The sequence below is a fragment of the Polypterus senegalus genome, chromosome 13 (genome assembly GCF_016835505.1).
Source record: "Polypterus senegalus isolate Bchr_013 chromosome 13, ASM1683550v1, whole genome shotgun sequence".
Classification (NCBI taxonomy): Eukaryota; Metazoa; Chordata; class Cladistia; order Polypteriformes; family Polypteridae; genus Polypterus; species Polypterus senegalus.
In genome coordinates this window covers 4,975,148-4,990,850 of record NC_053166.1, presented here as the reverse complement: position 1 = coordinate 4,990,850, position 15,703 = coordinate 4,975,148, and the positions used below count along the sequence as shown (strand labels likewise).

At 44.1% G+C, this 15,703-nt stretch overlaps 1 protein-coding gene across 1 annotated transcript in view; it reads left to right on the top strand.

Moving 5' to 3' along the window:
* Positions 1 to 15,699, top strand: part of LOC120542670 (lysine-specific demethylase 3B-like) — a gene marked incomplete at its 3' end in the record, with an annotated part of 65,348 nt that extends 49,649 nt beyond the window's left edge. Inside the window, exons 8-9 of the mRNA XM_039775275.1 lie at positions 12,496 to 13,804; positions 15,596 to 15,699. Of these exons, the coding sequence (XP_039631209.1) occupies positions 12,496 to 13,804; positions 15,596 to 15,699 (1,413 nt within the window). The remainder of the gene's footprint in view (positions 1 to 12,495; positions 13,805 to 15,595) is intronic.
* Positions 15,700 to 15,703: the final 4 nt, after the last annotated feature.

Here is a 15,703-nt window from a genome sequence, read left to right as displayed (position 1 = left end):
GTGGTACGGGCATGTCCTGCGTAAGCGGCTGGCGCGAGTGGTACCTGGGCAGAGATGTAGACGCATCTTCTCCAAGCCTCAAGAAACGCTTGTCATCCGCAGTGATGGTGAGGTGAGTCTGTCTTCAGGCAGTGAAACTGAAACAGAAAGGGATTCTGGGAATTTGAAAGTGACACTCGTGTATCTCACACATGTGCAGGGTGCTCTTCGTGGTGTTATTAGACTTTCTACACTTCTGACTTTGTACTTTTGGTGTTTTGCATGTTTTACAGTAGAAAGATGTGATTTAATAAAAATTGCTTTTTTTGGAGGAAAAAATGTAATGCTAAGGAATTTAAGTGCAGTGGTGGTGAGAAAGGAAAAGCAGCAGTGAAGAGCTAAAGAGACCGGCTTGATGGACTGAGTGGTCTCTTCTCGTTTGTCACATTTCTTAGTTTCTATGTAACAGACATTAGAAAAGTCAGAAGTGTAGAAGTATTAATAATAATAAGAAGAAGAATAAGAATTACTATTGGTACTGGGAGGGAGGGCTGTGCAGAGTGGAGGCAGAACCTCTGCGTTGGGTCCATCAGGGGTCCATTCTGCTCAATGCTTGTATGGACTGGGTGCTGGGCGGGGTTGTGAGGTCCAGCGGCTGTGGGTATCTGCTGGTGAAGAGAGATTCACTGATCTTGACTTTGCTGATGATGCTGTGATCTTCACGGAGTCGATGGAGGCTCTGATCGGGGCGCTCGAGAGACTGAGTGAGGAATCTGAGTGTCTGGGATGGCGAGGGTCCTGATAACAACCAACATCCAGGCCTTTAATGATCTCCTGGGCATTCATGCGAGTCTCTTAAGAGGGTCCTTGGGCACTGCTGGTTTGACTTTGTGTTGCTGTAGGGGTCCAGAATTAGGCACATGACCTGCATTGCATGTGAGCGTCACAACAGTACGGCCATGTGGCGCAATTCCCTGAGGGTGATCTGAGTCACGGCTGGACCAGGCCAAGGGGTTGCCCACTTAACACTTAGCTGCGACAGATAGAGGGTCATTTCTGGGCTTCTGCACCGGGTGTCTGCCGGTTTTGGTAACCAGGATCCTGAGCGGTTTCGGCGTGTGGTGGGTGCGACAGGACGCTGTACCAGTGTATGCTCCCCAACCTGACCTGTGGACTTATTGGACTTTTTTCTGATCATTTTCCATCATTTCACTAAGGATTGTTTGCTTTTATTGATGTATTTGTGAGGCTGTTGGTTGAGGAGTACAGTGGAACCTCAGTTCACGAACATCTCGGTTCACGAACAACTCAGTTTACAACCAAAAATTTCACCAATCTTTTGCCTAGGTTCACATCCACTCACTCGGTATACGAACAAGCCAGTTTCCCTTTCCGTTTGTGTCCGCTGATGATTTCCGCACGTGTTGCATTGTTCTCGGTCAGACGTGCCTGCTTGCACATGCGTGCTTTCCCTGTGAACTCTTTGTGCTCTGTTTCATTTCCCTTCCGGTTCGTACAGGCAGATTACTGTATTTAAGCACGTGTTGAGCCGCTCCCTGTTCATTGCTCTCAGTCAGACGTGCGTGCTTTATCTGTGACCTCTTTGTGCTCTACAGTATTTCGTGTGCGTTTGCAGTTAGCCGTGGCTTCTAAGCAAGTGAAGAGTGGTGAGAAGAAAGTTTTGCAGAAAATTGAAATTGAAGTAAAAAAAAAAAGAAATTATTGAAAAGTATGAGCGTGGCGTTCATGTTACTGATCTTGCCGCTGAGTACAAGAGTATTCCGTTATAGGAATCGATCACACCAAAATACCCCATGTGGTTTATAGTGCTGGCCAAGAAGGTGGTCTTGTGTCACGTGACAGTTTCTGGTCAGACAGGATCCAATAGTGACTAACACAGGACAGCTATGAATGATGTCACATATCTAGTCATGTACTAAAATAATGTTAAATAGTTATTTCTGGAATAAACATTGCGATTCATAAACCGTAAACTAAAGCATCATGGGAAAGACTTGTTGAAAACTGAATGAAGGGGGAGAGGCTGGTCTTCATTTTAAAAAGTGACTCCCTTGAGGCTTTACTTTCCTTTTTATGATTTGTGCTCTTTATTCCAGAAATAACTTGTAATCAAAAGCTTAGCAAAAAAGCAGACATTCTGCACATTTTGAGCACACAGCTGGGCAAACTTTTCATTTTTTTCTTCATTTTTCTGTGGATGTTTTTTGTGGTGTTCTATCCAGCAGGGGTGCTAGTTCTTTTTAAATTGTGGCATGACTAAATAGATTTGATATTAAAAGGCGATACCTCTCCCGTAGTGATACAGCGGTAAGAAATCACATAGGAGAAATAACTTGGCTTTCTTTAATGACGATTTACATGGCGTTACAGATGAGGAAGCCTTGACAAGACTATTACTGAAGTGGGAGCTCAATGCAGACAGTCTGCCATTTTTGTTGCTGCGCTGGAAGGCTTTTCAGGATCAGATGACGTTCTCTCCCATCCGTCCGTCGGCTTCCAAGGTGTGCCAGGCAATGTTCGGAGGCTTTAGACTGCAGACCCCATCTTTGGTGAATCACAGCATTCCAGACAAGGCAAAGAGGATCCAGTGTCATGCTGACAATGGCACACAGAAACCGTGCACGTTGTCCTTAACTTGTCTTGTCTTAAGATGCTGGGCCTCTGGACTAAATCTGGCTTTGTGTCCGCTGTACATGTGAGAAGAGCACCGAGCACCGCGACATATTCAACTTCTATTGTGATTTCAGTTGTTTGTCGTTGTCCAGCTTTCATTAGTATTGGGTTCCCTTCCTTATAAACATTTTATGTCCTTTCTCCACAAATACATGATGCCAGATTTTTCTCACTTCACGACAGCACACAAAGGATACTCCACACATAAAAGAATATAATGTTTGGGCGGAGAACTCCTTTAAGAGCACATACAAGATAAGTAAGTATGACATGTTTACAGCAGGAACTACTGCGTATAACAAAGGCCCATCAGTGAAAATGAGTATGAAAAGAATACAAGAAAACAAATCAGTAACAATGACATGTGAATGTGCGCTCCGCCTGAGAATCTGCTCAGGACCTGCGACACCGCAGAAGAAAATAAATATGCTGGCTTTCCAGGCTCGAAATCTTCACGTAAAATGGCTGATTGCATTTTATAAGCAGCCACTACCTGTAGCCCTTATTGAGTGTGTGTGTTACGAGTAGGCTGCTGTTTATTGAAATTTGGACTGTTTGTTTTAATATCTTGCGCCCTTTTAAAAGTCTCTGTTTTTAAATAAATATACACGTTAAGTCCTCCTCGTTGGCTCGAACGAGAAACGCCGGCTGACGGGCACACGCAGCGCCTCACGTGTGTTTAATACAATCGGACACTTGATCAGTGCTCTCCTGTGCCCTGTTGGTTCACCTTTACCTCCGTTTTCAGATGATTTCTGCTGTGTTGTGTATTTAGTTATCTTAGTGTGTTTTTTTAATCCTTTCAGTTTTTCTCCTGTTTACTTTGGAAAATGCACCATTAGGGCTCATTTATACTTCACGCTCAGAACGCGTACGCGCCCGCATCATGGCTGCCACGCGTTCCCAGCATTCATTTCACGCGTCCTCTGAGCAGGTCCTCAGAAATTAACGCGACGCGTGCGCAAGTTGCAGTACCAGCAAAAAGTCGGAACGTGACGTCCGAGTCTCTGTTTACTATCTACATGTGACAGCAAACCTCTCTGGAGATCCTTCGGGGATCGATGTGCGCGCTTTGCTGTTTGATGAATGGCTCAAATACAGCGCTATACATTATGTAGCCAATGTGAAGTTGCAAAAAAAAAAAATAGACGGCACAAAAGATGGTATGTGAGACTTTTAAAATGTATCGTGTCATTACGATCGGGAATATGCGACGCTTGAATATAAAAGCACCACGAATGCATCTGTATGTCAGCATTTTGCTTCAGCAGTGGAAAGCAGTAATAGATCGTCAAACAGAACAAATGAAATGTCTGATATTCCAACTCTCTGCACATTTAGAATCTTTAGATTTATACTTGATATCACTTTCATGATGAAATGCATTAAAATGTGTATGTTACATTTTACATATAATTTCGTTTAAATAATGAATACTGTTAATAATTACACACATGGGGGTGTCACGGTGGCAGAGCGATAGCACTGCTGTCTTGCAGGGAGTTACGTTGCTGGTATTCCACACTGTGCTCCGGTTTCCTTCCAAAGATAAGCAGATTTGGGGATTTGGTGCCGCTAAAATGACGCTAGTGTATGTGTGTGCTTGTATTCACCTTGCGATGAGCTGAGGACTCGTCAAGGGACTGTTTCTCACTCGTGCCCAATGCTTCCTGGAATGGACACATACATCCCTGGATTTATGGATTTAATCAATAAACATCCTTTTCAGAGATATTGCGGTAAGGTGTTATCGGAATTTAATAGGTATTCTAGGCAATTCACAACACAGAGAAGCCGAACCTGTTTTCACCGTGATAATATCTCACACTGCCACCTGGTGGATTCTTCCAGATATACGTAAAGTACGTGCGCAAGTATAAACAGTACAACGCTTGCGTAACAGGAGCGTCCGCTGCAGCATGCGTCGCGTGAAGTACAACTCCGGCCTTATGGTTTGCTCAGTGAAGACCCCCACATCAACAGATGTCTGGGATAATTACGAGCTGTGATCAAAAAATACCGCGAATGCTGCTGCCGAGCACCAGCTAACAGAAAGGCAGGGGTCTTCAGTACAAGAAGCGGTGCGTCAAACCTTACTGGCAGTGTGTGACGAATTTCAATTTGTCAGTCGATTGAGAGATGGCGTGTTGTTAAGTGGGCTGTAAATCGTGGATCACGAACAACACATTAACATGAACTGCAGAAACACACAAAATCTTAACTTTAGCTTATGGTGATGCTGCAGCGACCATGAAGACGGTTTATGTGCTCGAGTGATTTCGTACAGGACATGTGAATCAGTTGAAGACGAGGAGAGCTCAGGACGTCCTTCAACATCAAAAGCCCAAGAGAACGTTGAGTTAGCAAAATGATTTGATCAGACAGGAGATTGACTATTAGGGAAATTCCTGAGGATCTGAACATCCCTTATGGTTCCTTTCAAAACATTTTAACAGCAGATTTGAACGTGAGGCAAGTGAGTGTGAAGTTTGTTCCACACATTTTGACAGTCAAACAAGCAACAGTGTTTGTCAATTTCATTGGAGCTGCGCGATTGTGCCACTTCAGATTCCAGCTTTTTAAGAAATGATGACGTATCCCTTCACTCCCACACTACGGTGAAGTCGGAATATTATAAGGACCTATTAGAGCGTTTAAGAAATGATGTGTGTGGAAAACGAACTGAGAAATGGGCAAACGATTTCATCCTCATCAACACTCTTTGTCACACATCACTTCTGGTTTCTGTCAAATAAAACCTTATTCACTGGATCTGGCACCATGCGACTTCTGGTTCTTCCCCCAAAGTCAAAATGACCGTGAAAGGTAAACATTTTGAATCAATTCAGGACATCGAGGAAGCTAAAGACACTCACAAAAGAGGACTGCTTCAGAAAGTGGCAGGAATGATGGGTTACGTGTTTTGAGGGGGCTTGATGGCAACGTGTCTTTTACTGTTTAAACACCATATTTCTTGATCACACCTCATAGATACTAGACATGCTGGCCTAGTCATTTGCCTTGTCGGCCTGCTACTAAATGTTCATGTCCCAGTCATTTCTCTTATCACACCATATCTGTTGTCAAGGTTAGGATTTTTAAGTCATAGACTGTACCTCAAATCTTAGGTTTTCTGTGGCTTTAACATACAGTAGATGAAATAACCTCATTGGTTCTAAATCTGTTCTCGCTAAGGTTAACCGTTGTATTTCAATTACTGTACGTACTCGCGGATAAGTTCTCTCATGGAGAAGTAGCAAAAGAAATTGGCAACTGTGCAGCAAAATTAGATGGCACCTGAGAAACTGGTGCGAGATTAGAGGAGGCAAGAGGATGTAAAAAAAAAAAAATAATGTAAGTGTCGCATTTTTGAACAGGAGTATAAGTTGGGGTCTGATTTTATGGTTGATTTTTCGACTTGTATGTCACTGTATACGGTAACAACATTAACACAAACATCTCTTCCCAGGTTAAGAGCCTGGGTGTCATTCTAGACAGTACCCTCGCTTTTTCCTCCCATATAAGTAATGTTTCTCAGACCACCTTCTTCCACATCGTCCTGTTCTTACCCAACACAGTACTGAAGTATCAGTTAATGCCCAAGTCACCTCACAGACAGATTACTGTAGTGCCATTCTAGCTGGCATCCCACAAAAACATATCCAACGCTTACAGCTTATTCAGTATTCTGCTGCCAGGATAGTAACCTGCTGTTCTCAGTCCACTGAACACATCACACCTGTTCTCTCCCAACTTCAACACAGCATCCTGCTCTTAACATTTAAAGCTCTCCACATCCTCCCTCAGGTGGTCCTCTGCAGCTCTGCCTTTTGTACCACACGTCAAACTCTGTTCTGTGGAGCTCGAGTGTTCGCTCACAGTGCTCCTCAACTTGGGAATTCTCTCTCCTCTCGTACCCGGCAGCTTGACTCAATAACTCACTTTAAAACTGTCCTCAAACGTATCTCTTCACACTGGCCTACCACTCATGAGTTGATCAAGGTTACTGCCTGTTATCTTTGATGGTCGCTACTACCTCTGTACCTTATTGCTACTTGATTTTATCGTCCTCTTTATTTTTATATCTTACTAGCAAAATACCCGTGCTTCGCATCGGCAAAGTACTGCCTTAAAATTTTTATTAAGAAGAAAATTAAACCTTTTTAAACTGAGTGTAAAAATATACCAATAATTATTGGTTAAGGATCTCTTTGTATACCACGTTGTGAGTTCGGCCCTCCGGTTGTAATCTGACCAAGCTGTGCGCTGATCTTACTCTTGAGCATGTAACGTACAGTCGGCCATGTGAACAGTAATCTTGTCTCAAATCTCACAGCTTAGATTGCTGCTGTCGTAATCGGTTTGAGTTTCATGGTTTGTTTCAATGACGACAGTATTTGTAGGACTTGTTGTGTTGAAGTGACATGCGGCATCTGTCAAGCGTTGTAAGTATACAACCAGTTTCATCGATAACTTCACATCCAGCTTTTGAGAGTTTAAACATTCATAAACATCAAAGTGTCCACTACTCAAATCGTCACCTGTCAATCTAAGATGTTTAAGAGGCATTGGCGGTTGTCCAAAGGTTTAAAATATTCGGCCATTTCGGTACACTTGAAAGCAACAACCAAACAATTCAGCGGCAGCCATCAACTCACATGCAGATCCACAGGTGAAGGGCTTAAGCATTTGACTCTTCTAGTGCTCCTGTGTAGTCTAATTATCTCCTGTACCGTCATCAGTCCACACCTTGAACCTGTCCAGTCATTCAATACATGAGACACAATGGATATCAAGAGTGAGCCTGATATGGCCGTGCAATATGTAACACAGAGAATGGAAAAGGCAGGCGCCATCTCTGGGCATGGAAACCACTTGGTAAGTGACAGTTCTTTGATCGATGGTGATCACCTCGATAGACATGTTAATGGGGGTACAGTTGGAATGATAAAGGAAATGGGTACCTGAACAATGTAAAGTAAGTCTAAAATAACTACACAATAACTATAATCGTAATAAATGAACAATAAAACAGCGGAGAAGCCGTGGATTAAATAAAAAGGCTGTAGTTATCAGCAGGGAGATGTGAATCCCTGTGGCGAAGCAAGGAAGGGAATGTAGAGACTGGAGCGACGGACGGCCTTATATAGGCAGGCAGCCAACAACTTGGGAGGTGTTGGGATGGGGGACCCAACGTTGCCTCACACGGTGACCGAGCTGCAGGCTATGGACGTATATATGTACGTAAGTAGGATTCAGTTAGTGTTGGGAACCCGTGTACCAAATTTCTTGAAGATGGGCCCATAAGTAACAAAGACCGTTGGAAAGTTCAATATGGCGGCCGACAGTAGCGTCATACCACCGAAATAAGTACGTACATTGGTTTTGGTTAGCGCAGGGAAGCAGCCTACCAAATTTCGTGAAGATGGGGCCAGAAATAAGAAAGTTCAACATGGCAGACGTTGTCGACTGTTATGACCGTTATGCGTAGAATTTCGAAATGAAACCTGCTTAACTTTTGTAAGTAAGCTGTAAGGAATGAGCTGCCAAATTTCTTTCTACCTACACGGGAAGTTGGAGAATTAGTGATAAGTGAGTCAGTCAGTCAGTCGGCGAGGGCTTTGCCTTTTATTAGTATAGATTACTATTGTTCAATTTCATTGTAAGGTGTCCTTGAGTGTTAAGAAAGGAGCCTATTAAGTAAAATGTAGTACAGTAATCGCTCGCTATATCGCGCTTCGACTTTCGCGGCTTCATTATCGTGGATTTTATATGGAAGCATATCTAAATATATAATGCGAGTTTCTGCAGACAATGGGTCTTTTTTCTTCTGGTACATGCTTTCTCAGTTGGTTTGCCCAGTTGATTTAATAAAAGGGACGCTATTGGTGGATGGCTGAGAAGCTACCCAATCAGAGCACGCAGTTAAGTTCCTGTGTGCTGATTGGCTCAGTGACGGAGCGCCGGATTCAATTCTGCTGCATTAACCAGGAAGTCTCGTCTCTCTCATTCAGCATGTTTTGCTGTGTAAAGAGTTAACTGTTCTGTTTATCTTTGTGCGTAGTCAAGCCCTTCTTTATGGCTCCAAAACAATCTGCTCCTGCTACTGCTTCGGGGCTGTGCCCAAGCGCCAATGGAAGATGCTGACGATTGTCGAAAAGGTAAAAGTTTTGGATATGTTGAAGGAAGGGAACAGCTACACCGCTGCAGAACGCCATTACGGCATCAGAGAGTCCACGATTCTTTTTATTTAAAAAAGGAGGAAAAGAATATAAGATCTACGACCGTAGTGTCCTCTAACCAAGGGTGCAAGACGTGTTGTAAGTGGACGTAATAAGGTGGTAGTCCAGATGGAATCTGCTTTAGGGATTTGGATTGAAGACTGCTGGAAGAAGAATGACGACAGTGCTGCAGTTGTCTGAAGAGGCTCCTTTAGAAGAGCTGTAATGCTCTCCTTTGTTATGCAGTAAAATTAAACTTCTCAATATCGGACAAGTCGTCATCAAGTAACTCTAATTCATTTTCTACATACAGTACTTAGTACATGTTGTGGGGTACAGCCCAAACACAGACAGTTAGACACGTTGGTTCACCACACACGTCTGTTATGTACAGTATTAGTCTACTATGTACAGAATTATAGCGCACAAACCCAGTGCCTCCGCACCAATCGCCCCTTTCAGTGCTGGCCAACACATGCCTTTCAGTCTTCAGACCGCCTCCACTCCTCTCCTCCGAGCTCCGTCCTCTTCCACCCGACTCTTGCTGACGATTGGAGGGAGGCAGCCCCTTTTATGCACCCCCGGATGGGCTCCAGGTTCTTCCTGAGGAGCCTCCGTCGACACACCCCCATGTGGCGGAAGCACCAGCTGTGTAGCCGAAAGTCCTCTGGGTGTCCCTGCTCCTCTTCCCCCCCAGCACTTTCTGGTGTGGCGGAAGTGCTGAGGTCCAGGGCTCCCAAGGCATTGGGGTGCCCCCTGGCAGTGACCACGGGCTCCTACAGTGTTGGGCTTCCAAGCCCTCCTCCGGTCCTCCTAGGGGTCCCGGCTGGGTACCACCCCCAGCCATCCGCCACAATGTACAGTGCATCCGGAAAGTATTCACAGCACATCACTTTTTTCCACATTTTGTTATGTTAACAGCCTTATTCCAAAATGGATTAAAATCATTTTTTTCCTCAGAATTCTACACACAACACCCCATAATGACAACGTGAAAAAAGTTTACTTGAGGTTTTTGCAAATTTATTAAAAATAAAAAAACTGAGAAATCCCATGTCCATAAGTATTCACAGCCTTTGCTCAATACTTTGTCGACGCACCTTTGGCAGCAGTTCCAGCCTCAAGTCTTTTTGAATATGATGCCACAAGCTTGGCACACCTATCCTTGGCCAGTTTCGCCCATTCCTCTTTGCAGCACCTCTCAAGCTCCATCAGGTTGGATGGGAAGCGTCGGTGCTCAGCCATTTTAAGATCTCTCCAGAGATGTTCAATCGATTCAAGTCTGGGCTCTGCTCTGGCGGGGCCACTCAAGGACATTCACAGAGTTGTCCTGAAGCCACTCCTTTGATATCTTGGCCGTGTGCTTAGGGTAGTTGTTCTGCTGAAAGATGAACCGTCGCCCCAGTCTGAGGTCAAGAGCGCTCTGGAGCAGGTTTTCATCCAGGATGTCTCTGTACATTGCTGCAGTCATCTTTCCTTTTATCCTAACTAGTCTCCCAGTTCCTGATGCTGCCACCACCATGCTTCACTGTAGGGATGGTATTGGCCTGGTGATGAGCGGTGCCTGGTTTCCTCCAAACGTGACGCCTGGCATTCACACCAAAGAGTTCAATCTTTGTCTCATCAGACCAGAGAATTTTGTTTCTCATGGTCTGAGAGTCCTTCAGGTGCCTTTTGCCAAACTCCAGGCGGGCTGCCATGTGCCTTTTACTAAGGAGTGGCTTCCGTCTGGCCACTCGACCATACAGGCCTGATTGGTGGATTGCTGCAGAGATGGTTGTCCTTCTGGAAGGTTCTCCTCTCTTCACAGAGGACCTCTGGAGCTCTGACAGAGTGACCATCGGGTTCTTGGTCACCTCCCTGACTAAGGCCCTTCTCCCCCGATCGCTCAGTTTAGATGGCCGGCCAGCTCTAAGAAGAGTCCTGGTGGTTTCAAACTTCTTCCACTTACGGATGATAGAGGCCACTGTGCTCATTGGGACCTTCAAAGCAGCAGACGTTTTTCTGTAACGTTCCTCAGATTTGTGCCTGGAGACAATCCTGTCTCGGAGGTCTCCAGACAATTCCTTTGACTTCATGCTTGGTTTGTGCTCTGACATGAACTGTCAACTGTGGGACCTTCTACAGACAGGTGTGTGCCTCTCAAATCATGTCCAGTCAACTGAATTGACCACAGGTGGACTCCAATTAAACATCTCAAGGATGATCAGGAGACACAGGAGGCACCTGAGCTCAATTTGGAGCTTCATGGCAAAGGCTGGGAATACTTATGGACATGATTTCTCAGTTTTTTTTATTTTTTAAAAATTAGCAAAATCCTCAAGTAAACTTTTTTCACGTTGTCATTATGGGGTGTTGTGTGTAGAATTCTGAGGAAAAAAAATGAATTTAATCCATTTTGGAATAAGGCTGTAACATAAGAAAATGTGGAAAAAGTGATGATGCACTGGGAATACTTTCTGGATGCACTGTACGTACGTTTAGTGTCACTGTACATACATTTTACTATATACAATTTTTTTTGCATTGTACGTATTTATTGCTGGCGGCCTGTTTGTTGTAATGGCTGTAACACATGTAATATCGGAGACGCTGGATATCTTTAAAATAATACTATTTAGGTTTTACTGTATATAAACTGTGTGTTTACATACATAATTTCAACGAGTCTTACCTAATATCTAAGAGAATACAAAGGTTTACGCTGTATAACTGTGCGGGAAATGAGTGTGGGAGAGTTTATAAGGGCTTCAAATATATCAAAATAACCAGATAAACGTATGGTGTTTACTTCGAGGATTTTCACCTTTAATGGGAGGGTCCTGGAACTTAACCCCCGCGATCGAGGAGGGATGACTGTATTATTATTATTAGATTCCTAAAATGTCACAAAGTAGAATTCACAAATGATTGAAAAATGTTTGGAGCGCCAAGTCTAAAAACATAAGAAATCCAGACGTGTTCAGGAGGCAGTACGTCATTCGTATAACGGGAGATGGCTAGAAGGAGAAGCGTGTATTTTAATCTGTTCATGTCTGTCATGGCACTGGAGAGCGTCCTCGTGTTGTATGGTGGCTTTGCACACTGGGAAATTGTGATCCCTACTACTGCTAAAGGAGTGTCAAAATCAAAGCCTTTGTGGTTGCATTACTGCTTATGTTCAGATAGTGATTGTAAAGTTACATATGTCTATATATATATATATATATATAATTTTGATTAAGGCACAGCCAAAGTAAATGCACGAGTCAGACCTTGCGTGACTTCACTCTCCGGCTCTCAGACAGCTGACAGGACTGCAGACGTTGTCCCGTCGTGTGCTCTTGCCGCAGTCGAGCCCCACGTGAAATCAGAGTGCAGATCCATGCTTGTGTTTCCGTTCACCAGGAAGGCTGTGTGTGGGCTAGAAAGGGAAGACCCATCCAAGTGACTACACAAATCCTATTGAATGTTGTTCAACCTTTTACCAGCGTTAGGATTGTATTGTTCTGTTATGGCTGACTAGAAAACACTTTTATTGTTGTTGTGCTCTTTGTCAGAGTTTCATGCAGGTTGTGTCTTCCTGATCAGGTTATTAATTTCAAGTGTCTTATTCTTGCAGAGTCCTAAAAACCCAGTAATTGCAGCAACGGGCTTTCAGATGTCCCCAAGTCAGCCTGTGTCTGTGCCAGCCTTTGGGGAGGTGCGGGCTCAGACTAATGGATCAACTGGCCAGGAAAGTAAGCCTTTTGGCTTCCAGTTCAACAGTGGCACAGAAGAATCTAGCAAGGACAGTGACTCCTCAAATAATATATTCTTCCAGTGCATGGCACAAAATGTGCCCCAGAGCAACTATTTCACCTCCATTTCTGAAAGCCTTGCAAAAGAGCCACCAGCTTTGAACTTATTTAAGTCTGCGGCCCCAGAGTCACCGAAGAGCAGCTTATTTGGTGGAGCAGTAATGGCTCCCTCCAAAGACTCGACAAGACAAGACTCGAAACCAACAGGAAATGGGGCGGATTTGGGAAAACTGTTCAACCCAGATGCTATGCCTAAACTCACTCCTGCATTTCCTGGGAGTAGTTCGGGGCTTGTAAGTGGTGCTAAACCTAAAGAACCGCATGAAAATCTCTTTTTACAGCCGCCTAAGCTATCTCGTGAAGAACCCTCCAACCCATTTCTGGCCTTTGCTGAAAAGCTTACTCACAGCCCGTTTAGTGGACTTCCATCAGCTCAGCCCTCAACCAGCACTCCGGCCTCAACTACAACTTCTGTTATCGTTCGTCCACCAGCTACCTCTATTTGGCCTCCCAAGGCCTCCATGTTATCTGCAGACAGTTCCACTGTACATGGTGAAAATAAGAACAATCTTTTTTCCCTTGCTAATGCTTCTAGGGGCCTTGTGTCTTCTCCATTTTTGGCCTTTTCCTCTGGTACCACGGCAGTTTCTATACAAAGGCCCACCATCTTAGGAACTACCTGTGAAACCAGTTCATCTGAAGCCACCCTGTCACAGGCTTTAGAAATGCCTACACTGTCTTCTAGCCCAACTGAGGTTGGTCCCATTGACAACAGAATTTGTGGACCTGGGCAAGAAGGTGGCTGTTCTCTCGTTAACCCTTCACAAGAGTCTGCAATGCAGCATCTCAGTTTTTCAAGTTTCAAACCAACCTCTGCTCCATTGGAGTCCAGACTGCTCTTTAACCAGATGCATCACAAATTTGCCCTTGATGAGCGTAGTGTGGCATCCAGACATGACTCGGACTCGAGCAGTAACAGTGACCTGTCAGACCTGAGTGACACAGAAGAGCAGCTTCAGGTTAAGTCGAAGGAGCATGGGCATCTGGGATCAAACTTTGGGAATGCCATGCTAGAAAAGGGGAAGGGAAAAGGTATTGGGAAAAGTCGACCTCGCAACAAACCCCTGAAAGGTAAGAAACCGTGTCCCCGCCATCGTTCAGATGGATTGTATTTGAATAACTGGACCAGTCCTTGCCGTTGGATGTGAATGGGAGTTTCTGTCCACCAGGGATTTGTGTAGAAGTTACCAGAACTATTAAGACGTTAGGAGTTGCGATTGGTCATTGATTCATTCTTTGTATTTCACTCGGACATTGTAGAGTAACTTAGAGCCACTAGTGCTTGTCTTCAGGCTTAGTAGGCCAATGGACCCGAACATGACGAGCACATGAAGACCGCGGTGCCACTCACTGCCCTAAAGGTGGTTGAGTGGGACTTAAATAATTAGATATAGTTCAGTTTTGTTCACCTTTTTGGCTCTGTTTTGGGAACTTTGGTGTGAAGAGCCCTCCAACCACTTCCTTGTCTTTGTACGCCTGGCTGTTTCCATCAGTTGAAGGTCAAGTTACGTCATGTTACATTATAGTGGTAGATTGATGAGTTCTGAAGTGTTGAGCCCCATTCTGGGCTCTAGCCATGTGCAGTGTTCATGTTCTCAGTCTGTTAGGCGATAGGGAGATGCGTGTGTGTGTGTTTTTGATGGTTAGTGCTGAATGTGTGCTGATATGCTGTCCTGGGTTGTCTTCGTCACCCTACCCAGGTTGGTCCTCTTCATGCAGTAGGCCTCATCACTAACAGACTCTTCTTGTACCGAGGTGCAAAAAAATATTCAATATTTAGAGACCTTAATTGCCACAATTGTAGATCATCTTGTGTTTTGTGCTTTGAGCAGAGAGGAGTCCGCTTGAAATGGTTTGTTTTACAGAAGCAGTTGATCGAGTGTCGAGGTTCCCCCATGAGTGTGTTGTCGTCTCTTTGATGACAAGTTCTTAAACTGCACCAGAGTTTTCTCGTATCACTTTGTTGCAGGTGCCAAAAAAATAACAAGTCAAGCTGGACTGTAAAGTTCTGCGTTATACAGCATATTCACGTCCAGACCTTTAGAACTTGTAACATATTCAACTTGAAACACCGTAAGAGACATTTACAAAACACGGCACCTGCAGCAGAAAACCGGAAAGAAGTACCTTGTGGGTCCAAAAGCACGGTACAACACCCTAGTACTACAGGTAGATTTGAGTAAATTAATAAATTAAATCTACTCAAAAATATTGCTTGTAATTTGTTGCCTTTAATTTTTATTTTTTTTGTTAAGTACATTTAACACATTATTTTTTACAGTGTACTGGTGACTGGTGGAACTCTGAGTTTGTGTGGCTTTTGGACCCACGAGGTACTTCTTGGTCTTTAGTAGGCCCTGCTTTTTGACAGAGTCGACTCCCTAAGGCGACAAGAAAAAACAAACACCGTGACACGGCCACATTGAAATGGCACAATTCACCAGAGAGACACACGTTTACTAAATTCTTGTGTGTTTAGCTGAAGAGAGGTCGTTTATTCCAGCAGGTGTACGTAACGCCACACTCTGTGACGTGCTTTAGGATTCTACATTTTTAATCACTGAGCACAGCCTAAGCTAATCGATACCCAGACGGACATCGGCATGTGTGTCTTTTCAGTGGTCGGCTTTCACGCTGGTTTAGTTTAATAAGATGACTTCCAGTTGAGCACAGCACACCTTGTTTCACGTCTGTATACCGTTTGGCTGGTCACATCATAGCATAAGCAGATCAGTCTCTGCTAATTTGAAAATTTCTATAGGCCCATGGATAGTCTGCAAAGTGTACATGTGGCTTTTATCTCTTATATATTTTTATTTTATTGAGTCATGTGACCTTTCAGTGTTTCATTTCTACCTACAGTTGGTCAGTCTGTTCTGAAGGATGTGATGAAGGTGCGCAAGCTGAAGCAGTCTGGCGAGTCTTTCCTGCAGGATGGTTCCTGTATCAATGTAGCACCCCACCTACATA